Here is a 27472-nt window from a genome sequence, read left to right on the forward strand (position 1 = left end):
ATCTAGCTCCAGGTTAAAAGTTTTTGGTTGAGGTAGTTTTTGATGAAGTTGAAGTCCAATCAATTTTAAACTTAGTACACATGTTCCCTATGATATGAACTTTCTTATTTTAATGTCAAATTAGAGATTTTACCCCATTTTCACGGTCCACTGATGGGGCCTCTGTGTACTAGGGACACATTCTTGTTTAAATACTCATGAGAACATTGTTGATCTACCATCTCAAATAAGTGGTGCAGTTTCTTTTAAACATTGGATCCAAATGTTGAAATTTAGTAAACAATAGTTGATTGATCATTCCTTATTTCCATAATTTTGGTTTTATGTGTAAAAAATTTGTTGAACATTTAATAAAGTCATTAAAGATGTGCATAGCCAGAATTTGATCTTCCCTGAATATAAAATAAACAGCTGCGCCATGAGCGCATGATACGCCTGACATCTTGTGTGGAAGTTTCATGCAATAATCATAAATAGTTTCTGAGAAAGTTTTATGCAATAACCATATACTGTTTTTGAGACAAGGCAGGGCATGTGAAACCCCCACCCTGTTTTTTTTTTTTTTTTTTTTAAACTCAATATCCTTAAAGTAAAATTTTGAATCAAAATCAAAAAGTATACAGATCTTTAGATTAATATAACAAAGAAGTATGTAAAGTTTTAAGCAATAATCATAAATTATTTTTGAGATACGGCGTGACATGTAAAAAACCCTCCCCTGTTTTACAAAATACTCAATAACTCATAAAAAAAAATTTGAATCATCACCAAAAAGTATACAGATCTTTAGATTAATATAACAAAGACTTCACATCAATAGATGAAAATAAATTATCTCTAAAAAAATCATTCTGAAAGATTGTAAGTTTGATCCCCTGTCAATTACAACAGAAGATTTATAAATTGTATTTGTTGTTCTCTGATATGTAGGAAGCATTTTGAAGTAAGACCATTCATATTAACATATTCTCATCCTGATATGCATGTTATATATGTCACTGGACGTTAAAACCCAATTCATAATCATGATCATATCATATCATTGCATTGTAATATATGTCACTGGACGTTAAAACCCAATTCATAATCATGATCATATCATATCATTGCATTGTAAGCCAAGAATAAGACATGAAGACTTTAAAAATTAAAAAAAGAGCAATATTTTTCTCTGGCCCCTTCATGTTCCACAGCCGATTATTGTTATTAACTTTTGGAACAAGTACTCTCTTAAACAAATTTACTGAAATACCTTCAAACTTTTAAATAAATTTATTTATATTTTATAGCAATTCTATATAATATACAAATGACAGAAAACATAGAATTATGAATAGATATGTCATTTTTATTGCATTTAATCAACTCCTTGCATCTTGATAACCCAAACATCATTACAGGGTATCTCATTAACGTTCATAGATGGTAGCATGATCTGGATCCCTCCAGCTGGATTGGGTTTCCAGGAGAAATTACCACCTGTATATCCCAGCATTGTCACAACTGTAGTCGATGAAGTTTTAGGAGCTCCTAACACCAATGTATTGTTCTTTGGCCATTCTAACATTATGGCATAGACAAATGGTTCCTTATTGATAACTTTAGATGTGTACCTGTAATATATAATAGGTGAAATGGATGAGAATATGATTCGATATTAAAAAAAAGGCTTTGACAAATGTAAAAAGTGGTAATGGTTGATTTGAGCACATTTACAATAGAAATTTAATGAAAACATAGCATAGCACCAAATCTAAGTCAAGTTAGAATCTGTTAAAGTTTCACCTGAATTTTTTTTTAACACAAATGCTTGGAATTTTAACAATTGACTGTCCGATAAATAAGTAAATAAAAAGATAAATAAAACATGGATAAGTTCGTTTCGAAGCATTACAATTTGTATGCTTTGGACCATACTTTCGATACAAATTAAACTAAGTTCATCTTACCATACATAATTAGATATAGTATCATTCTGAGTGGTCCAGGGCTTTGAACTATAAATTCCCTCTCCATTCACTGTTAACCATTTTCCAAGTTTAGTTAAGATATCTTGATATATAGGTACAACCGTACCTTCCTTGGTTATACCGATATTGATCAAAATGTTTCCTCCACAACTGAAAAAAAATAGTCATTTTGTTTAACATAGCTTTGGCTCCTCAATTGTCACCTGTGAACTATAAAAAAGATGTGGAATGATTGCCAATGAGACAACTATCCACAAAAGACCAAAATAAAATAGACATTAACAACTATAGGTCACCGTACGGCCTTCAACAATAAGCAAAGCTCACTTCAAATGTGATATACCAGTTGGTGAAATGCTGACAAAAGGACAAAGTTATTGTTACAGTTGTTTACTATTATTATTAGTATAACTACCTGACATACTGGATAGTGTGAGCATTCTAAACGTATTGTAGCTGGGCTTCAAAAATATTGTATATGACTTTTTTTGCAAAAAATACTTTTTCACACAAACCAGCTTGGCGGGAGGAAATCTCTGATATTCCAAAATATCACACATTTAGACCAATCAAAACATTTGAAATATTTAAGACATTTGACAAAATTGCATATCTCCATTGTTTGCAAAATTTGCTTCCAAAATGTTATATGTAAAATTGAAAATGCTGTATAATGACTTTGAGGATAAAAAAACTTTTAGATTCTTTATTGTATGAAAATAAGGTCAGTTTTTATATTATCCAGAAATGTCCAAGCCTTTATTCCACAGCCATGTACAAAAATGTTCAAGCTCACATACAACATTTAGAAAGCAAATATTTCAACCAAATTTTCAAAGCCTGTTTGTGAGAATTTTTTTTCTTGAAAAATTTGTCATATACCACATTTTGGAAGCCCAGTGACAGTATGCTACATCGAACAGTTTGCGCTACCTGTACTTTATATATGATATAATGTTTAGTTAAATACATGTTACATGTTTTAGATATGATTTTACTGAAATTTAAGCTAAAATTAAACATGTTTTAGATATGATTTTACTGAAATTTAAGCTAAAATTAAACATATTTTAGATATGATTTTACTGAAATTTAAGCTAAAATTAAACATGTTTTAGATTTGATTTTACTGAAATTTAAGCTTTTAATGTTAAACATGTTAAACATTAAATACATGTTTTAGGTATGATATAATGTTAACAGTTAAAAATACAGTCAAACCTGCTAAAGAGACCTCCTGTATTAAGCAAATTTTCTCAGCAAAACGTGTTAAAAGACTGCCAATTTTAGAATCCTCTGTAGTACATTTCCTTTAAATTGAACCTGTATTAAAAGACCACCTGTCTTAAGAGACCACTTTTTTGCTCTCCCTAAAGTGGTCTCTTAATTCAGGTTTGACTACATGTGTAAGGTATGATATACTGTAAACAATTATATACATATTTTAGATCAGATATATGATTTACCTGAAAGTTTGAGTTTTAATGTTAACAGTGAAGTACATGCTTTAGGAATGATATTCTGTAAATGGTTAAATACATATTTAAGATAAGATATACCTGACAGTTTGAGCTACTTCTGTTAACAATTCTATCATAGTAAAATAATCCTCTAGTTTAGCATTACGTCTGTAACCAGCAGAATACTTATCAAGTGTCATTACGTTCTCCCATTTCCTCTTCTGTAAAACCTCTATAAAACATATGTAAAACCGTTACAAAACATATTAAGAACCTCTATAAAACATATTTTAAGAACCTCTATAAAACATATTAAAAACCTCTATAAAACATATTAAAAACCTCTATAAAACATATGTAAAACCGTTACAAAACATATTAAGAACCTCTATAAAACATATTTTAAGAACCTCTATAAAACATATTAAAAACCTCTATAAAACATATTAAAAACCTCTATAAAACATATGTAAAACCGTTACAAAACATATTAAGAACCTCTATAAAACATATTTTAAGAACCTCTATAAAACATATTAAAAACCTCTATAAAACATATGTAAAACCGTTACAAAACATATTAAGAACCTCTATAAAACATATTTTAAGAACCTCTATAAAACATATTAAAAACCTCTATAAAACATTAAACACACTGGCTAGAAATTTTAATAAGTGGGGCCCACTGACTGCCTAAGAGGGGGCCCGCTCCAGTCACGCTTCAGTGATTCCCTATATAAGCGTCCAAATTTTTTCCCAAAAAGGGGGGGCCCCGGGCCTCCAGACCCCCCCTCCCCCCCTAAATCCGCCTCTGAAAACCTCTACAAAACATTTCATTATACATTGGATTCACACTTTTGACTATGTGTCTCAGTTCTAATTTGTCAGTAACCAAGAAATGTTCTGACTGCTCAAATTAGCCTATCACTGTTGCGTTTCAGTTCATAAAGCTGTCATAAGAACAGAGGAAAAGATGTTCATACCATCTTTATTTGTCTATCTTCTTTGTTTGCAATTTGAATACATTATTTATAAACACTAAAAACAGGCGTTCACTCTTTTTTTGGTTATTAATTTCCTCCCACATATACAATAACAACATTTTAACAATGTAATGCTCACAGGCGATTGTTCAGTGCACCCTCCCCCCCTTTTTTTATTTATATATTTTATTCGAATTCATATTTCAACTTATGTTAACTTAGTTTTACTTATTTAAGGTATTCAGTCTTTTCAATGCGATTTAACAATATTAGTAAAAAAACATTTTTTTTTCCCTCTATCCTTATCTTCTAGGAAGTAAATATGAAAAAATATTTAAAAAAAAAATATAAAAAAAACAAAAAAATAAAAAAAGAGGGGGGGGTGAAGGGTCCACTCCAAACGCCTGTGATTAAGGTGCCATAACAAGGTATAATATAAAAGATACAAACTTGGATTGAATCTGTCTCCACAGTTTAAGAAACCACCATGTATACAGTTGACGTTAATCCCCCATCGGTCATTTACAACGACTGTATCTTTTACTGGACTAAGAAATAAAAATAATTGTTTCTTATTATCACAAAAAAACATGATTTGTTATATGGTCACATCACATCAATATCATTTACATAGTTTATGGATGGGGTTTACAGAATAAAGAATATCAAAAATGAACAAAAAATAAAGAATAGAGAATGATGAGGTGCTAAAATATGAAGAGCAGAGAATAATGAACAAAAAGTATAAACAATAGAGAAAATGGCCCAATATTTTTTTTACAGAAATGAAGGACCCGAATCCAGACCATCATGAATAGCCGTCTCATTGGCAAATACACATCATCTCCTACGTATAAGCTCACTTTGCCAAGATAACCATGTGAGCTTTTCTCATCACTTGACCCAAAAAGGCCACGTGAGATTTTCCAAATGTGAGCTTTAAACATAAATTGTGATCATGCGGTTCGTTTGTTGTCGTCCGTTCACTTTTACAAAAAGCCTCTCACCTGACCTAAAAATGAGCATCAGGTTATTAAGATCTACAAATAACTTCAATGGTCGAAATTGCCATTCGACTCCTTGTGAGTTATTACACTAAAACATTAGTGGCAAGGTTTCGGTGCAAAATATAGTTGATATGCATTTTGTGTCCGGACACAAAGAAAGACTGAGAGAAAGTGTAAAAAAAAAAACAAAATTGACCAGCAGGACGAGATCTACAAACAAGTCAAACTAGCCAAAATTGTCCTTAGTCTCCTTATAGGAGTTATTGCCCTTGGAAGAATATATTTATACATGATTGTGTTTTTGCATATACGAAAATAGATAAAGAGAAACTGTAAATAGCAAAAACAATATTCAACACTTGTCAGTCGACAGGATTTATAGCCCTCGAACACGATATTTAGTGGCATTTCAGTACCCCTCCCTCCACAATGCTTCCTGTTGTTATACAACCATGATAGGAATGTAGTGGCTTCTTTCAGAAACCCTTCTATGAATGCTTATCTGTCGTTAATCCGACTTACAGGAATGTAGTGGCATTTCAGTAAACCATTTCCTTAGTACTTACCTGTCGTTATACAACCATGACAGGAAGGTAGTGGTATTCCAGTAAACACTTCCCTTAGTACTTACCTGTCGTTATACAACCAGGACAGGAAGGTAGTGGCATTCCAGTACCAGTCATCAGCAGCATGTGATCCATCTGACCACACAATGTCTGGTTTGTATTTATTGACTAGCTCATACAATTCTGGCATTGTCTTTGCCTATAATTCAAAGTGCTGCTAATAAAGGATATTGTCGTTTTGCATGAATTAAACAATTTTTAGCACTGCAAATTTAATGCTTTTCATAAAAATTGACAGTTGATGATCGATTGATCATAAGAAATCTGGTGCCAAGTTGGAACTAATGCTTGCATATTGCCAGGACATTTCTATATTATATGTCCATGTCAAGAGAAAACTCGTTTTGTTGTAAAGATGGCCAGTTTCTCAGATTTTTGGGCAATTGATACTATTGGACATAGTTGTATCTTCATGTTTTGTTCTTTGTTTATCATTCCACAATTATTTTTGACTGTTTATTATTGTACGTTGTTATGTACTTTTTTTTAATTATTATTGCACGATGTTTTGTATACTTTGTTTTATTGCGCGATTGTTTGTTCTTGGTATATTATTGCACGATGTTGTGTACACTGTTTTTTTTTTCATTGTGCGATGCTTTAAACTTTGTATATGTTGCTTTGTACGCCTTTTTGTAAGATGTTTTTATTGCAAGATGTTGTGTACTTTGTTTGTCGTGGAATTGGTGACTCTACCATGATGTGGATAAAAATTTGTTATATCACAGCAATTGATAATAATCTGTTATATTTACTTTAGACATAACTTATCCTTCACCCACGAGATAATAATTATATTTAGTTCAAACCAAATAAATAAGTCAGTATAAATCCATACTTATTATATAACGCTGAGAACCTCAGATAAAAGTTAAATTTATCGCATAGTTTCTGATAAAAGACTAAAGTGTGAAAAGAACGATCTTACTTTTTATAAATGTGGCTTTCTATGATGTGATGTTATACTATTGTTTCAGAAAAGGGAGAAGGTTTGGTACCATTAAAACGTTAAATCAAGCTGCAATTGTTTGCACCTATCCTCAGTGATGAATCTGATGGTCAGTGGTTGTCGTCTGTTTGGTTTCCCGTTTGAATGATTGTAGTATTTTTTGGGGTCGTTTATTGCTTGCTGTTCGAAGTGAGCCAAGGCTTCGTGTTGAAAGCAATACCTTGACCTATAATGGTTTAGTTTTATAAATTGTTACTTGGATGCAGAGTTGTCTCATTGGCACTCATACCACAGCTTCCTATATCTATAAAACAACAATTAATGTAATAAAAAATGCTAAACAAATATATAATTAAGTAACATACTGCTATGAAATCCTGTGTCTTAAACGCATTAGATCTGTCACGCTCAAATAAAGGATTAAACCATTCAAATAATGAATGATAAATCCCGAAATGTAGTTTAGTCTTACTTCTAATAGCTGCTCCGACTTCACCTGAAAAAGGGTTATATTTTAGTCTTGAGTACACTGTTATTTAGTACTGTCGTAGAACTAACTTTATCATATTAGTTTCAAATGGAAAAACTATTTTGAAACATTGATTACAAGTATAAGTTCCTGATGGTATCAAGGGTGTATACTATTTGATCAAAGGGAACACTTATTATTGTATCATTTATAACAACGTTTCGATATGTGGATTTAATAGGAGGAACAAATATTACTGCCACTTTAATGTATGATATTAGGGTCGTTTTCATTTCCGAACCTTCGTCAGTGGTTAGTTTTAAGCAATCAATTGAACAAATGATATGGAAATCTGAACTACATGTGCTCCTTTTTGAAAGTTGGAGATAAAGATGAAAATAAGACAAATGATGTAAAAGTAAAATAAAAAGATTTCATATTACTATTTTCTAAATTATTGACGACTGACGCTTCTACTTTTTGTTTTCTGTTTTATTTGTTAAATCATAAATCCTACTAAGACATTAACAGAACATACCTATTAAGTCTCTCTTTGGGCCTACATCCATTGCATTCCAGTTCCAGGAATAATTAGACGGCCACATCGTAAATCCTTCATGATGCTTCCCAACCATGACCACATATCTACAAAGAAATTTCCAGTGTAAGAACATTTTGCTTACCAACCATGGCAGCTTATCTTTAATTAAAGCTAGCAACAGTGTAGGAATAAGAATCGATGTTTAACGACCATAACAGTAAACCTACAGTATAGGAACATGATGCTCACAACCTTGAAAATATGCAAACAATCAAAACCCATATAGTAAGAACATGATACTCACCAACCATTAAAACGGCAATTAACAAATTTATCGGCAATTAATGAACTCACAATTGTAGGAAAATGATGTTTACTACCAGGACATCTTATATTTAATTAAAAAATTAGCACGATGCTCAACACTCAAGACAGCATACTGACAACTTAACTCAGAGTGTTGGAACATGATGCTTATCAAACATGAAAACAAACATACATTTAAACCCACAGTGAAGGGTCACGATGAATACATACCAGGAATTAAAATCAAGTGTGAACACACGATGGTCACCATGAAAACATACCAACAATTAAACCTACAACAAGTTGCATGATGATGCCTACACAACTATGAAAACATACAACAAATTAAGCTCGCTGGGAAGGATAATGATGAATGCATATCAACAAATAAAACAAACAAAGTTATATCCTGTTATAAATAATACAAACAAGCAAATAATAATATGTTTATCATCAGGTATTATGTAAAAACATAATGAAGGTATCATTGTCAATGCGATTTGCCCTAAAAGACAAAAAAGCAAGGGATGTAGACAACAAAGGTAACCGTACGGTACGGCCGTCAACAACGGACTGTTTTACCGTTTTCGATAATACTTAATCTTCTACTTACTTAGCTCCAGATATGTTAAGTAAACTAGCCCATTCCTCCGCATCAAAGAATTCTGCTGTCAATTGATTAGCAAAATCTGGGTAGGTCCAGTCTTGTCTGTAATTATTCTTCATAAAATCAACCAACAGCGGTGTCTTAGTCTCCCACTGATACCAGAACCATTCCGACAGAATTGATGGTACAGAGAACACGCCCCAATGGATCAAAATCCCAACCTTGGATTCATCAAACCATGCTGGCAGAGGGCGAGAATCAATGGATTCCCAATTTGGTTCATATCGTCCAAGAGTTACCTGAAACACACACAGCAGAAGTATACATTTTATTAACATCTTCACACAACGAGTGAAAAGATGTATTAAAATGATTTCTCGTCAATAATTAATTCCTGATTAGATTATCATATCTATGTGAACTTTCATATCAGAATTTGGTCCTGTGATCAATTATATAAACAGCAAATATTATGTTTATCATTAGCAGGTATTATGTAAAAATAATGCCCATATTAAAGGTAACATGACTGATCGGCTGCGAGTCAGAAGAAATATAAGCATCCGTTACCCTCTGAACTAGCTCTAACAAACTCTGCCTCAGCGTCTCGGTTTTGTACAAATAAAGAAAGATTCAAATTCATATCATACCTAAATGATCTCGTCAGTCTTTGATAAGTTGTGACCCTCGATCGACCTTTCACGAAGTATTTTTCCTGTCACCTTTTTTGATATATTAATAAATATGCTCCTTGAAAAATGATTTTTAGTAACTTTATATGGATGCATTGATTCAATAATTTCATTAATATCATTTTCATCAGAAACTCGTTTTATATGACTAAATATTTTTAAGTACATACTGTCCCGATGGGAAAAGGAGGGGGCGTTAAAATCTTTCCACAACGCTTTAAATCAAAAGTATTGTAATAATGAAGGTTTTGGTATCTTGTTTGTAGTCCTATAATATAAGACGTTGCGGTTCAACATTGATAGTAAAAAAAAAATATCCGATAAAAAACGTTGAATATAATTGCCATGAACCTGCAGCATCTTATATTATAAGATTACCTTAGCATTATTTGGCACAACTTTTAGGAATTTTGGATCCTAATGCTCTTCAACTTTGTACTTGTTTGGATTTATAAATATTTTGATATGAGCGTCACTGATGAGTCTTGTGTAGACGAAACGCGCGTCTGGCGTACTAAATTATAATCCTGGTACCTTTGATAATTATTATAAGACTATCTTGTTTAAAACATATAATATTTATCAATTTTATCCATTAACACCAAATGATGTAAAAAGTTAAATCACAAAAAAAAAAAAAATGAACTCCAAGGCAAATACAAAACGGAAAGTTCCTACACATCAAATGAATATTCCTGATTTTGGTGCAGGCATTTTCTTGTGCAGAAAATGGTGGATTAAACTAGGTTTTATCGCTAGCTAAACCCCTCACTTGTATGACCGTCGCATCAAATTCAATTATGATCAATTATATTGACAACGATGTGAGAACAAAACAAACAGATATAATAGGTACAAATGTCACAAATAGGGGTACAGCATTCAACATTTTGTTATAATCTCAAAATCACTTTAAAACAAACAAATATATAACAAAGAAACACAATAAGGCATATAGATAACGCACATTAGAAAAATGAAAGACAAGAATACAGAAGATATAGAACAATAACACAATGACTGGATATATAATTACAGAGCCACGTCATATGTTTAAAAGAAACACAAAAAGGCATATAGACAAAGCACAATAGCAAAAATGAATGAGAAGAATACACACAAGTATCATTGAACAATAACACAATGACGAAATGTATAAGTATAGAGCCATGCCAAATGAACATCATCAAAAACCGACTAAACTAAACAGTAAAAGTAATGTTCATAAAGACAAAATAAAAGAATACTATAACACGTTAATAATATGATAAACAACATCAGTACCGAGAATCTATACTTGAAGACCATCGTGTATTATTTGTGAAGTTGATACAGAATTATCATACTTATCAACAAGGTCTTGATACCCTTTTTTGTTTTGTTTAGAAAAAGGACTAAGAAGCAGGTTGTTTCTTTTATTTTAAGAGTCATTGGAACTGAGGAAAGGAGAACAATAACTGATCGTTTAAACTGTATATTAATTTATTGAAAAAGTCATTTGAACTGAGGGCAGGGGACTCTTAACAGCTTGTTTGTTTTTATAAATTTTGATGCTGTTTTTATGGTGTATGTTTGATATGTTTAATACGTATATATATGTTTATTGTGTTAATACATGTTGGTCACAAACTGTAAAGTTTATACAACAATAAAATATTTGATTTGATTTGAAAATTATTATTGTCGAGCTTTTCTTATGTTTGTTTTGTCTATATATTTGCTATAACCAAAATTGTGTTTGTATGTTTCGCAAATGAAGCATTATTGATACATGTTGTTAACATGTTAATGCCTTTTTTAAATTTTGTTGTATAAAAACTCAAAAAGTATAAAATGTGCATCTTTCAATATATATATATATCTACAATGTACAATTCATCTGCTACCCCTTTGTTATAGTATTTCGAGGTAAGATAGTCTCTGATCACCTATTGATGGCATCATGCAATCATTTTCTTGTACTTTTCACATGGATAACAAGAATGTGTCCTAAGTACACGGATGCCCCATCCGCATTATCATTTTCTATGTTTAGTGAACGGTGAAAAATGGGGTAAAATCTCTAATTTGGCATTAAAATTAGAAAGATCATATCATAAGGAACATGTGTACTAAGTTTCAAGTTGATTGGACTTCAACTTCATCAAAGACTACCTCGACCAAAAACTTTAACCTAAAGCGGGACAGACGGACGAACGGACAGACCCAGAGACCAGAAACATAATACCCATAAATTGGGCATAAAACAAATCAAACGTGATCATGTATGGAACCAGTTGCATATTGTCCTGCGTTACATACAGAATAAATTAAATCTGCATATTTAATAAATTTCGAAATCATCCACCTGTGAAATAATATCGGAAAAGTGTGTTGAGTTATTTTAAGTGTGTATTTTCAATAATCCCGTGTAAGGTAAGATGTTTATATTATGGTAGGTTTTAATTTTAATTCACATGCAGTGAATTGAATCAATCGATTCAACATGTTATGTCAAACAAATCCAGAAAAGATTTAGGTACTCGGCTCATGCGTGATGTGTATATTTCTTGACAGATATTGATGTTTATTTACGAGAACAAATACGGACGAGGTAGTCGTCAATAAAACCACAAGGTAGGCGTCAATAAGACAGCAACCAAACAACACGCATCAAAAAGACATCTTGAGTTTGAAGGATAAATTGTAAATTGTCAAACAATCGATGAATATGTAACTAGAAATGCTAGACCTGTCCATGGTGTCCGTGAGTGACATTGTTTTTTTTAAGGAATTAAAAATCGTCTGTGCTATATATTTAGTAGTTGACAAACTAGTTAAACTGTAAAGGTCAATAAATAAAAACAAGAAACATTGCGTTCTAATTTACTTCCCTGTTTATGATATTGACAATTAACAGCTATTGATTGAATGTGTTGTACACAATATATATATCAGTAATAAACCTTAGCATATTTTAAGATAGACGCAAACGCGTACGCGAAGCAACCTGAAATTATTTCTAAAAATCAATTACTAGTAAATATTTTGATTAAGTCCAATATTAAGGGAAAATACTTTATAATTATAGAATCGTATATATTACTAAGGATTACAATTTTAACACACAATCTTTAAAACATTGAATTACTCATTCAACATTTAATTTATTTGTCCTCATTGTTTGTTATAGCATGCAGAAAATCTTTCCTTCTCCATTAACACGCCCTCCCCCCATTACAGGGACAGTCACACAAGTATATTCAAGAGTAAACATCTTTGCTATTGTACAATTTAATTTTCTGCTTCATTATTTCCCATATTTCAATAACACCAAGAGTGCATGAAAAGTATCAAATGGAAGACAATTTAACTTTAATGAATGTCTGTGTGTTCACGGTGTTTACGCCGCTTATATCTGAAGATCATGCTTTGATAATGACTTCAAGTATTAATTTGAAAATTAGAAGATGTGGTATGATTGCCAATGAGACAACTCTCCACCAGAGACCAAATGACATATAAGTTTACAACTATATGTCATCGCACCGTCTTCACGAACAATGAGCAAAACCATCAGCTATGAAAGTCCACGAAATAACAAAACTCTCAGACAAAACAAATGCAAAACAATTCAAACGAGAATACTAATGGCTTGATTTATGTGCAAAACAATGAACGGAAATCGAATATGTAACACAGCAACAAACTGCAAGCACTGGTTTGAAGGCTTTTGTCATGGGACAGGCAAATACAGAATATGGTGGGGTTAAACACGTTTGCCGGCACCAAACCATCAGTCTAACTCGGGACAGTGGTGTAACAGTATTGCAAGAGTACAAAATATAAGAATCAGTTGAAAAGGGCTTAACTTAGTGCAGTTTCCGGAACTTTTTGTAAGGGGGCCCACTGACTGACCTAAGGGGTACCCGCACCAGTCATACTTCAGTGATTCCCTATATAATCTACCAAAGTTTCCCCACAAAAAGGGAGAGCGGGCTAGCTTGGGGTGGGTGGATCCGCCTATGTAATTCATCAGATTGATACAAAGCAGGAAAAACATCCAACAAAAACACATTCCAGACGAGGCAGGATATTTATACATATCAACATCAAAAGCCCTTTTCAAGCTTGAGTGTCGATGATTAAATGATTGAGGCATCGATTGCCTCATGTACATCATTGTTTTACTAGTGTCAAGCTATCCAGCAATTCTCATCCTGCAATTCTCTTTATGAAAAGCTATCCTGCAATTCGGCATCCTGCAATTGCGTTTGGAAAACTACTTGAGCGACAATTTTATTTTTCTTTAAAATCGTGACGCTAGTCATTGTTTTTGTCAATTTTCGAGAAAAAACTTCTTTGGAAATCATTTATTAGATTGGACATAAGAATTGGTGGTCTTTATTGAAAATACAATGGTATGATTTAAAAAAAAATAGTGTTCATAATTGTACCCACTTTAAGGTGAGAGGTACGTGAATGAATGGCTCTAACGGAAAACAGGAACATTTGGGTTCGTTGTTATGAGAGTTATCCTCTTTAGGCTTACACCAGTAAAATATTTTCAAGATGTCGGAGTTTTGAAATATTACGTGATCATATCTCAGTATTATTATTGTTGTTATCTACTATATTGTTATCATATTCACAAACAGATAACTTAATTGTTTACATCCTCCGTAGAATCATATGAGTATATTGACACCAGAAGTTATACACAGTGGCACGTGAAGAGAAGTTCATGTGTAAAGAAAAAGGTAAGAACGTGACTAAGAACATTGGTGTTATACAAGAGATTCAAGTTAAATACTTTTTTCTATATCTAAAAAATAATCTGCCTGATTTTCATTAAGTTTGATATGTCAACTATAACTAATTATATGGAAAGGTCAAACAGATCAGATCACATACAAAGAACATTTCATAAGTTTCAGAATAAATTTATGCAAAGGAACTATCGACATCTATTAGGCTTAAAATATTAATTATATTGATTTTTTTTATAAAACTATTGCATACATTAATAATAGAACGATTTTTGCTGAAACTCTCAATCAACTTTGAAACTAATCAGCAATACCGGTATACAGCTAACTAAAAATTTTGAATGATTGCTCCATATTACGAGTTTTACCTGTTTTACAATCTACAAATAAAGCAAACCACGATCGTAAATGCCAAGTGACCCCTTACATGAGTTAATGTTTGCTTTTTAAATGGATTAGATGATTGTTGGTATTTATTGGGACGATAACATCCTTTGCTATACCAATGAGTTCAGATTTGTTTTTAGTTAAGGAAGCTGTAGTTATTCCAAACGTGTCGCCGACATTCTGCAGGAAAAATACAACTTTGCACAATTTTCCTATACACATTGTCATCTTCAAATGCAAAGTTAACAGATACAAATGTAACTAAAAAAAAAAGAATTAACTCTCGCCGCGATATAGCCTTTCTGTGCTAATGCAGAGTAAAGCAAACATCAATAAAAAAAAATCAGCAAGACAAGATATAACAACGTAAAAGAAAATTAAAAGTGTTTCCTAACAGCAGATTTTATTCATCTTTGCATTTTTTGCTTTTACATTGAAAACCGAAAAAGATCACTATTATCAGAAAGACATGATAGTGTATAGCGATTCAGAGAGGCCATTGGATCCTATTATTATTATTATTACTAGTATTATTATTATTATTATTATTATTATTATTATTATTATTATTTATTTCAGCTGAAGTGATATAGAAAATGACATTGTTAAAATACATTGTACTGCTTATTGTGTACCAGACAGTGGTCAGTATTAAATACGAACCAAACTGGGACTCATTAGATACCCGCCCACTACCTCAGTGGTACGACCAAGCAAAACTTGGCATATTTATTCATTTTGGAGTATTTTCTGTACCGAGTTTTGACCATGTTCCGTCCTGGTTCTGGAAATACTGGCATGATAAAAGTGACATGAATAGTGTAGAATTCATGAAGAAAAATTATCCCCCCAGATTTACTTACCAAGATTTTGCAGCGGAATTTACTGCGGAGTTCTTCAATGCCGAGGAATGGGCGGAAATATTCAACGCTTCTGGTGCAAAGTAAGATCTTTATATGAATACTTTGATCTTTTGGCACATTTATAAGTGTATAGATAAATGATGATTTCGATATATCTTTAGCACAAGGAGCTATCAAATTAATATTTAGTACACATTTATGTTTTAAAAGGGATCCGCTTGAAATTTCTTGTTTGGATAAATTGTCTGAGGCATATTTTTATTTGAACTAACTTGTACCATTGGTCATTAAGTCTTTGAGGTGGTCTGTATATATAAAGTTTTTGTTAAATGTTCACTATACTAGTGTACTACGGCTTCTTATATTTTATCAAAAATTATAGGAACGAGAAAGTTAAATCTGATGCCTCGTTTTAAGAGAGTCTTTCGTTCTCACACTTTAAGAAACTTTTGCAACAATTCTTTTAGGAGTCTATTAAGTGGACTTTTGCAAGGACAGTTGCAGTATTTATCTTCTTGACCTTCCCCGGGCATCTTTAATCCAGGAATAACTTATCGTATTTATTCATGTCTATTTGTTCTCGTCCTGAACACGCATAAAAATATTGCCACTGGACTTTAGCAAAAAAAAAAAAACAAAAAAAAAAAAAAAACAAATGAAGCTTATCACACGTAAATGATTATTACCGTTTTTTAATGTCTGACCTTGGATCTCCAATACAACAGTGCGAAAAGGACTTTACAGAAATTCTTTATTACATTTTCAGAATTTTGTGCAGATCTGATCGTTTAACTCAAATGTAGCGTAGGCAAGATGAAACAGAGATACGCGCATGTTTTGTGATAAAAACGGTTTGATGTTTATTTACTTACTGTAAATTCTGAAATCATTGCGTTCATCTAATTATTGCGATGTTTTGAGAATGGACAAAAATGCAAGTGTAATTATTGCGATTTTGAATTGATTTGCAAACAGGACTATGTTTCCGTTTCTAAATTGCGAGCTCTTATTATTACAATACTTACCCGGAAAGTCTGAATATTCGCATTGATAAATACCTCTAAATTATTTATTAATTAGCAAGTGTAAAAAAAATAAACTGATTTGTCTTTTTATATATTTAAAGGTATGCTGTACTTACTACAAAACACTGCGATGGCTTTACACTATGGCCTTCAAAAACAAGCTTCAACTGGAACTCCAACTCTACAGGACCTAAGAGAGATATCGTTGGTAAGAACTTTCTAACTAATTAACCTCATCAATAAGTAAAAATTCCGACTCAAGTCGTCGCTTTAGTTCAAGCAGGTTATATTGATATCGTATTATTTGTAACATGTTGTCGTCCTAATTTTGCATCTAATATTTTCCGCTGAATATTAGGCATCAATCAATCAATCTATCAATCAATCAATCAACCAATCTTTTGACTTCGAAGGAAAACACGCCTACCATTGTTTTAGTGTAAATTCATAAATACAAGATGAAACTATAGGTTATGGTTTGTATTGAAATTGAAACAAACGGTCATAAAATTTGAAAGGAGAATCAATCGTCGCTGATTTGTGGTGTATCTGTATTCAACGATTAAACTAACCATATAAAGATAATCTTAAATAATTTAACTCAGATTCCCTTTTCTATTTAGTTTTTAGCATTTTGTCCAGCTTCATGCACGACAAAGTAGTGGCGGATCCAGCCATTTTAAAAAAGGGGGGTCCCAACCCAGAGTTAACGGGGGCCGGGTTCCAACTATATGCTCCCATTCAAATGCTTTGATCGTCCAAAAAAAAGGGGGGGTTTCAACCCCCCGGAACCCTCCTCGATCCGCCACTGACAAAGACACTTAGATAATTGAAATATTGATATAGCCAATGATCGTAAAGTTAAATATAACTAACGAACATCTATTATGGAAGACAATGAAATGAAACTGTTATGTATAAGAATAATCTTGGAAACATATAAGATCTTAATAAAATACGAAATAAAAAAGAAAAACAAGAAAATAAAACAGCGCTGGAGTGGATGCTTAATTTTTTTTTGGAAATATTATTTGATTTCTAAATTCTAAAAACTCTGATATATAGACCGATGGCGCAATGACAAGATAATCCTGAACACACGACACAGCCGTCATCAAAAGTAGCTTACATGTTTTAACCCGGCAGTACGTTTACATAGAATAAAAATTGTATTGCCATGTTTTTCAGGTGAATTTTCCGCAGCCTTGCGTAAGAAATCGTCACTTAAAGTAGGACTATACCATTGCCTACAAGAATGGTTTAATCCACTCTATTTGAAGGACAAAGAAAGTAACTATACTGGACAAGAATATGTAAAGGTCAGTTTTAATTTTTCTATAATCACGCAGCAGTTTCTCTAGATTTTATTCATGAAGTTGCTATTCGAACTTTTGCTAAACTATTGACTTTGGTATCTTAGACAAATTACAGAAACACTCAATGTTAGATATGAAACCAAATGATAGAAAAGTACAATTTTTTTTTTTAATTTAAAAAAAAATCGGACTTATTTCAAAGACTAACACAAAGCTCTTAATGTAAGTATGTAAACAAAAGCGACATCAGAATATGCATATTCTTTAAGATGTTAGCAACATTAAAACATTCACTTAAAGAGTAACACACAAACATACATAATACTTCTTTATTATTTACATTAACGTTAGTATTACTTTTTTTTTTAATTCAAGAGTTGTCTTTTTCACATAGAGGAATCACAATTTTGTCTTATCTATTTGTGATTTTGTTTTTATAGTTTAAAGTTCAACCGGCACTGTATGAATTGATCAACAACTACAAACCTGAAGTTTTATGGTCTGACATGTGTGAACTGAAAGGTCCGGCGGAGTATTACAAATCTCAGGAATTCTTAGCGTGGCTTTATAATGAAAGGTATATCAACATTGTTGAATTTTTTTTAATTTTTTTTTTTTAAGACATATAAATGTTTTATTCCTAAATATTTCCTGTGTACAATTACCTTAGTCGTCCAGGATCAGGCTAAGGGTCCCTGTTTACAAATTGAAACCATCTATCCAGGGGAAATAGAAGGCACTAAAAAAGTAGTCCACTTTTAACCTTGGATTTACATTTAGTGTAAAAAATATAACCATATAATGTTAGAAGCATCTAACAGTTCTATACTTTAATACAAAATAGTAAGTAAATAAGTATAAGATACTCACATAAAAGATTTGCATTTACTACAATAAACATGATAAGCTAATACTTTTTTATCACTTTTTTTTTATGTTTATATAAATTGATACAATCGATATTCTAATACTATAAACTATGAAAAATGTACTTTGAATCAAGCTATATTATACTATATTAAATATTATATTATATTACCCTTAACATTGTTGAATTTAACATCTTAAGAACCTTCATCACTAAATATTAACGTGGCAACAAGGGCTGGTTACAGGGCTTTCATCAATAAATATTTATGTTGCAACAAGGGCTGGTTGCAGGGCTTTCATCACTAAATATTAATGTGGCAACAAGGGCTGGTTGCAGGCCTTTCATCACTAAATATTTATGTTGCAACAAGGGCTGGTTGCAGGGCTTTCAACACTAAATATTAATGTGGCAACAAGGGCTGGTTTCAGGGCTTTCATCACTGAATATTTATGTTGCAACAAGGGCTGGTAGCAGGGCTTTCATCACTAAATATTAATGTGGCAATAAGGACGGTTTACAGGGTTAAGGCAGAAACCACCTACATCGGTAAAAGTTATTGTCATTGCGGCAACTGAGGAAGGTGTGAGGGAAACGGCAAATGCACGTGACATCTTCATTAGTTAAACCAAATGACTTTAGGTAACACAATTTTACCCCCTGCGTTCTAAAACGTGCGGTTTTTAGTGATTGGAGAGTCCTTCCGTACTTCGATTCGTCCATACATCCTATTTTTGTATCTGCAGCTGCTCCTGGACCGCTTTTTTAAAACAGAAATTTATGAAAAATTCACAGAAATTTACTTTAATGATGTTCTTTTGCATCTCTTATTTAATTTCTTCATCTGAATGGTTTTAGGTATTCAATTTTGAATGACATAGAATTATGTCAGCTCACTATAATAGTACACATTTGTATCCGTTTTCTCCTGAACCCAAAATTATAATTCAAGTAAACTTTCTCAGAATTTTTTAGCGTAAACCTTTACTTTTTTACATGTATACTTTTTTGTCCGAATTATTTTTAAAGTTTCTTGTAGCAAAGCTTGGACTTTGTCATAACTTTATTTTGGGGTACCCATTTGTATCAACAACTCCTCCTCAACCCAGTATAACAATTTATCTTAAGTTTCTCTCAGTTTTAACCATACAACTATTTTGTGTACTCACGGTATTCTTCAACAAATAAGATACACACTACAGTTCACATTTACATATCAATCTCCTCATAACCCCTAAATCAGAATTTGATATCTTTTTATGCTAATGATACGGGTTACCTTATTGAAGCATGGACTTTACAAGACCTTTTAAAGCTTACAGTATCATATACTCATTGTTGTAAGTTTTATGATAACCTTTGGTTGCTCAACATGATGTGGTCCTTAGCGGATAGTTGGCTATTATACCACATCCCGTTCTTTTAATATTAATTTTGCAAATTTAAAAGCTCGAACACATCAAACGAATGGCAAACAATTATCATATACTCCTGACTTGGTACAGACATTTCCTTATGTCGAAAATGTGGATTTTACCTGGTTTTATAGCTAGCTAAACATCTCAATGGTATGACAGACGCATGAAACAGCTTGATATTAATTACACTTATTTGCGTGCGTCGAGTCCTTTGTTGTCTTACCAGAAAAGAGGGACGAAAGATACCAGAGGGACAGTCAAACTCATAAATCGAAAATAAATTGACAACGCCATGGCTAAAAATAAAAAGACAAACAGACAAACAATAGTACACATGACACAACATAGTAAACTAAAGAATAAGCAACATGAACCCCACTAAAAACTAGAGATGTTCTGAGGTGCTCTGGAAGGGTAAGTAGATCCTGCTTCACATGTGGCACCCATCGTATTGCTTATGTGATTACAAATCCGGTAAATAGTCTAATTCGGTAGGTCACATTCATGAAAGGGAAGGGGATTGTAGTTTCGACGTAAGGAACATATCCGATATCATATGTGAAACGGTTATTTAATAACGGTCAACCAACTCGTGATAGCGCCCGTAAAATTTACAAAGGGATGCTTTAGAATATGTACAACTAGTTTGTCTTGCACCAGGCCTTGTAAGAATACCTCTTTTTCTTATGTTAAGAACCTTTGTCTCAACAAAGATAAAACTCATCAAAAATACCAGGCTTATAATTGGTTACACCAGATGTGCGTTTCGTCTACAATAGTTTCATCAGTGGACCTCGAATCAAAACAGTTGGAGGCAAACTTAAATACGTTTGACCTATTGTCTTGGTTAAATACGTAAGACCTATTGTCTTGGTTAAAGATACGGTTATTAAAATTTTAATTACTTGTATCACTCCACTTCAATACAATTATCTAGTTTCATATTATCAAGGTTAAGATCTTAAAAATTCCACCGTATGTCCAAAACTACAGACAAGTGATGAAGTTTCTTGCATATATATATAATTTCGAGATATAGGACTTAACTATGACTAACTTGAATTTTTGTCTGAGTAGCCTCCCGAGGTTTACAATAATGTTTTCTTATGTGACGCTACACAATTAGCAGGAGATTATATATATCCCATGCAGTGGAGGACACATTCTAAACTAAAGGTACCAGTTTAAACTCACCAGTGCGCATTTCAACAGCTAATGTCTCTTCAGTGATGCTGGAGGTAAAGATATTTGAAATTACAAACCTCATGAAGAGCTGGTAAACCAAATCAAAGTACTGAAGTACTGAGCATCGGATGACCGAAAGTTCTTGTGGATTGCTAAAACCACTTGTCATAGAAAAAAATCACACCTCTATACCTGAAACTGAGATTTTTGTTTGCATGATGAGCGATATTCCTTAATTTAAAATGATTTCAAAATTGTGTTACGACAAACATTTATAACACAATATCCGTAGTTTCTAGCCAGATCCGATGAACTATGAACTGGGCTGGTGATATCCTCGGGAACTTATAGAGTCTCAGCCGAGGTATCAGGAATATAATTTTCATGTATGACCTCTTCAGTATTTATTTTGCAGTCCAGTGAAGGATACGGTTGTTACGAACGACAGATGGTGTGAAACTTGTTTTTGTAAACATGGTGGATACTTTACTTGTGCAGATAAATTTAATCCTGGTACGTAGATATGTCAACTATCAAACCTTCAACCTTTTGTCATTGTTAATAAGGATAAAATCTCCCTGAACGATATAGCAAACTTCAAAGGCAAAACATACTTCTATGAAAAATTATTTTCATTATGATACAAGGCAATCCTAAATGTTCATTTATATCATTGTAGTCTCATATTACATATAGTTTCCAAAATTTCATTTTTAATGTTTTTCTACTGTATTTTTGAATTTGATGCGACTGTCATACAAGTGAGAGGTTTAGCTGGCTATAAAACCAGGTTCAATCCACCATTTTCTACATTTGAAAATGCCTGTACCAAGTCAGGAATATGACAGTTCTTGTCCATTCGTTGTTGATGCGTTTTGTTAAATGATTTTGCCATGTGATTGTAGACTTTCCGAATTGATTTTCCTCTGAGTTCAGTATTTTTGTGATTTTACTTTTTGATGTTTTAAACAGGTGTTGTACAAAAGCATAAGTTTGAAGGAGGCTTGACAATAGACAGAGATGCATGGGCCTACCGACGTAATGTGCAACTCAGTAATTTTCTTAGTCCTCATGATATAATTTCAAACCTCGTTTCCATAGTCAGGTACGTGTACATTTGGTTTTTGAATTATAAATAAAAGCCTACAGAAAGTTATACATTTTCTATACAATTGTTTTGTTTGTATAAACACGTACGTAAAATATGGTTTCCATCAAACCGGTAGTACTAGTATATACTATCTCACCTTCAATTTAATTTTCAAAACACTGTTGAGTTCTCTGACGGAAAAGGTCGCAGGAAATTATTTGAACTCCACACATCGAGACCGGGTCCTGCTACACAATTTTTGCTCCTTTAATATATTACTCACGACTATTCAAATTCAGACTGTAAAAATTTCCCAAAAGGGGAAGGGGTACAATCGATAGTTAAACTAAGAATTAATTCTTGTGTCTAAAGATTTTAGACCGAGAAAATATGTCTTTTATCAGTTGAGACACATACGCGTAGTACTGTTTGACTGAGTTTCGTGATGTTCATTGTAATTTACTTCCGGACAATTAGCACACATAACGACCAATGTCAAAAGTAGAACATACGGGTAAAATGCATGTTTTGTCTTTTATTCTATGCTCAATTCTGCTTTTTTTCATCAAAACTATCGGATAACATCTTTGAGAAGTTATTGCAATTAATGGACAATTTCTTGCTTATTTTCTTTCTTCATGTTCTTGTTTTGCCTGTTATCTCGAAAGTTATAAGAAGCCTAGTGGTCTTAAGTTGTTCATCTACCGTACCATCAGCATGTCAGCACCGAGGTTGTGAATTTGAATCACGCCCGCGGAAGGTTTGTCCGACTCCAAATGATGAACTAGGATTTCCAGTTTCCTGCAAAAAGTTTCTTTTTGATTTAATCGAAAAACTATATAAATTTGTAGTTCGAAACTGTTAATAGATAAGTTGTATAAGTTCTACAAAAATTCCAAATACCCGAAACGATTGGATATGTACATATTTATTACCCATAAATGATGATATTTTTACCTGTTTCAAACTAAGGAGAATCTTTGATGCAGCTGTCGTAGAAGTGAGAGGTTTAGCGCTATAAAACCAGGCTCAATCCACCATTTTCTACATTTGAAAATGCCTGTACCAAGTCAGGAATATGACAGTTCTTGTCCATTCGTTTTTGATGTGTTTTGTCATTTGATTTTGCCATGTGATTATGGACTTTCCGATTAGATTTTCCTCTGATTTCAGTATTTTTATGAATTTACTTTTTAAACAGTAAAAATGATAAGCATACAAACTCTACAAAAATGCCAACATGACCGAAACAATTGAATCAGACAACAAAGAGTTTATTACTTATAAACTTATTTTTGTGTTTATGCCATTTTTTTTTGAAAACTATAATAGATCAGTAGAAACTATCAATAGCAAAAATGATAGGCCTTATAATATTGCAATACAGAATTAAATAAATATCAGATGGCATTTTTTTAAACAGTTTAGCAAATAAGCTACTTAGGATCCTGTTGTTCATTACTTTATAGCTAAAGCTCAAGTTACATTGGCTTTTAACATACAAACCAATGTATTTCGTATAATGTCATTTCTAGTATACAAATAACATTTGAAGGGAATATTACTAGAATCCTGTACAGACCTTTATAAAGTACACATTCTTTAAATACTATATTTCCTATTTTTCTGTTAACAACAGTCATGCATTATATTGCACTCAGTATTTTGGACCTAATTGTTTACTATTCTTACTAAGAATTATTTGTATTAAAAGTTGTGGTGGAAATATGATATTAGATGTTGGTCCTACAAAGGAAGGTAAAATAACACCTATATTTGAAGAGAGACTTCGACAGCTTGGTCAATGGCTTCGATGTAATGGCGAGGGGATATACAGTACTGTGCCATGGAGCCATCAAAAGGATACAACAACTCGATATGTCTGGTATTATTTATTTAAATTAAGACGACAGTGGTTAACCTATGTTCAAACCATAAACCTATAGTATGTCTACCATGCATAAAAATAAATGCATAAATAAAAAAAACATTTAAATCCACGGAAAATTCTAATCGGAAAGCCTTATCAAATAACAAAAAGCTCAAACTCATCAAACGAATTGAAAACAAACGCATGGTCTAAAATAATAATTTTATAACATTGGTCAGTTTCTTAAAGTCTTAAAGTTATTTTTTATTTTGTTTATTTATTTGCCAACTGAATAAATCAGAGTTATTATTATATGAATTAACTCCATAAATTAACTATAGCTTATAATTCCTATAACATACAAAAAGTAAAATCACAAAAACACTGCTCACTGAGGAAAATTCAAAATTGAATGTACCTAATCAAATGGTAAAATCAAAAGCTCAAACAAACCAAACAAATGGATAACAACTGTCATATTCCTGACTTGATACAGGCATTTTCGTATATAGAACATGGTTGATTAAACCTGGTTTAAAGCTAGCTAAACCTCTCAATGTATGATTATCGCATTAAATTCCATAATAAAGACAACAATGTGTGAACGAAACAAACAGACATAATAGGTAAACATGTCAAAAATATTTTTACCATAAATAACGAAAACTGTTATGTTCTAAAATTCATCAAGACTTGCAAAGATAATTATTAAAAGACTTTTGGCGGTATATTTTTGAGGGGGAAAACCAATTGTTAAAATGCAAAACTAAGGCAACAGTAGTATACTGCTGCTCTAAAATGCTTGTATTTCATTATTATCTGACATATTTCGAATAATTTAAACCGACTATTTAATTGAAACAGGTACACAATGAAGAAAACTGATGAGAAATTTGTTTATGCTGTAGTGTTGTCATGGCCACAAAATAACACCCTAACACTTGGGGCACCTATTACTTCTACAAATACAATAGTTACTATGCTTGGATATCCAGAGAAATTCCAATGGACTACAACGACTGGTGCACAAGGACTGAATATAACGATACCAAATATATCCTGGAATAAGTTACCATGTCAATGGGCATGGACCTTTAAATTGACAAATATTCAAAACTGAAAGTATACTTATGTAAGGGTCTTTTTAAGCTGACTATGTGTTTTGTTCATTGTCGAAGAAGGAAATGTAAATTACAGTTGTTAATTTCAGTTTTATGTGGTCTGTTGTTGGAGAGCCGTTTCATTGGCAATGATTCATACCACATCTTCTAATGTTAATATCAATTTATATAAATTGGCGAGTAAATTGTTTAACAATACAAGCAGATGTTTTGTACAAATTTTATTTTTGACGGAAATATTAATATAATGCATATAATTATTTTTGATATGTGCCTATAAACTACAAGCATTTTACTAACCATTTAACATACGGTATAACACTTACTGAGGTTAAAACGACCATTACAAAACTTTGAATCAAAGATACAATATGGTAATATGTCTAGTGAAAAGGTTGTCCATATTATAGTAATGTGCACAAATATAGTTACTATATTATGAACGTTTTTACTTTTTCGATTAAAGCAAACGTAAAGACTATGCGGTATGGGCTCTGCTCATTGTTGAAGACCGTACAGTGACCTATAGTTGTTAATGTCTGTGTCATTTTGGTCTTTTGTGGATAGTTGTCTCATTGGCAATCATACCACATCTTCTTTTTTATATGTAAAGAATTTGTTTATTTCTCAAATTTGTCTCAATGAATTAGCAATGGGATATAAGAAATATTATATATATTATAAATATTTGAATTCCATATTTGCATTTGATTTAATACTACACGTTGTACATGAGATTAATGACAGAAGTGCAATAAATGTCAAACTTGATATCCTTTTTTTACTGTTTTCCTTTGATAAGAAGTGTTACAAAAACTTCAATGTACTATCTAACAAAACTATATTGAGGCTAATTTATATCTATTTGGGTAAAACTATTGGCCATAGTGGTATTATATTTAACCCAAACATATTTAGAATATGAAATACGCTTATAATTATCATCATGAAATGATTGGGACACCTACAATGACTTTTGCTCTATTGACAACACTATTATCATCATGTTTATTCATAAACTATGTTGTTATTTTGTATTTACATTTTACTATCTTCAAATCTAAGCTGCGAAAAAATGTCTGAAAGCTTGTTATCTCTTTTTAGCTCACCTGTCCCGAAGGGACAAGTGAGCTTATGCCATCACTTGGCGTCCGTCGTCGTCCGTCGTCTGTCGTCTGTCGTCGTCTGTCGTCGTAAACTATTTCAAGAATCTTCTCCTCTGAAACTACTGGGCCAAATACTTTCAAACTTTAACTGAATGTTCCTTAGGGTATCTAATTTATAAATTGTATCCGAAGTTTTGATCTATCAACAAACATGGTCGCCATTGCTAAAAATAGAACATAGGGGTCAAATGCAGTTTTTGGCTTATAACTCAAAAACCAAAGCATTTAGAGCAAATCTGACATGGGATAATATTGTTTATCAGGTCAAGATCTATCTGCCCTGAAATTTTCAGATGAATCAGACAACCCGTTGTTGGGTTGCTGCCCCTGAATTGGTAATTTTAAGGAAATTTTGCTGTTTTTGGTTATTATATTGAATATTATTATAAATAGAGATAAACTGTAAACAGGAATAATGTTCAGCAAAGTAAGATTTACAAATAAGTCAACATGACGGAAATGGTCAGTTGACCCCTTTAGGAGTTATTGCCCTTTATAGTCAATTTTTAATCATTTTTCGTAAATCTTAGTAATCTTTTACAAAAATCTTCTCCTCTGAAACTTCTGGGCCAAATACTTCCAAACTTTAATTGAATGTTCCTTAGGGTATCTAGTTTGTAAATTGTATCCGAAATTATGATCTATCAACAAACATGGTCGCCATTGCTAAAAATAGAACATAGGGGTCAAGTGCAGTTTTTGGCTTATAACTCAAAAACCAAAGCATTTAGAGCAAATCTGACAGGAGTAATATTGTTTAGTTTATCAGGTCAAGATCTATCTGCCCTGAAATTTTCAGATGAAT

At 32.3% G+C, this 27472-nt stretch overlaps 2 protein-coding genes across 2 annotated transcripts; one reads left to right on the forward strand and one right to left on the reverse strand.

The window, feature by feature from the left end:
- Positions 1–1257: 1257 nt before the first annotated feature.
- On the reverse strand, positions 1258–9313 carry LOC143069792 (alpha-L-fucosidase-like). Its single transcript, XM_076244590.1, has 8 exons — positions 8925–9313; positions 8003–8109; positions 7361–7491; positions 6052–6185; positions 4864–4961; positions 3530–3662; positions 1950–2120; positions 1258–1613 (listed from the first exon to the last, which is right to left on the reverse strand). The coding sequence occupies exons 1-8, from the start codon at positions 9254–9256 to the stop codon at positions 1358–1360; spliced, it is 1362 nt and encodes a 453-aa protein (XP_076100705.1). The 5' UTR covers positions 9257–9313; the 3' UTR covers positions 1258–1357.
- A 4939-nt stretch (positions 9314–14252) lies between these two features.
- LOC143069793 (alpha-L-fucosidase-like) lies at positions 14253–26272 on the forward strand. The gene is made up of 9 exons (XM_076244591.1): positions 14253–14349; positions 15325–15688; positions 16735–16841; positions 17822–17952; positions 18390–18526; positions 21836–21933; positions 22393–22525; positions 24225–24395; positions 25245–26272. The coding sequence occupies exons 2-9, from the start codon at positions 15342–15344 to the stop codon at positions 25498–25500; spliced, it is 1380 nt and encodes a 459-aa protein (XP_076100706.1). The 5' UTR covers positions 14253–14349; positions 15325–15341; the 3' UTR covers positions 25501–26272.
- The last annotated feature ends 1200 nt before the right edge of the window (positions 26273–27472 follow it).

This window comes from Mytilus galloprovincialis, chromosome 3 (assembly GCF_965363235.1).
Source record: "Mytilus galloprovincialis chromosome 3, xbMytGall1.hap1.1, whole genome shotgun sequence".
In the NCBI taxonomy this organism is placed as follows: Eukaryota; Metazoa; Mollusca; class Bivalvia; order Mytilida; family Mytilidae; genus Mytilus; species Mytilus galloprovincialis.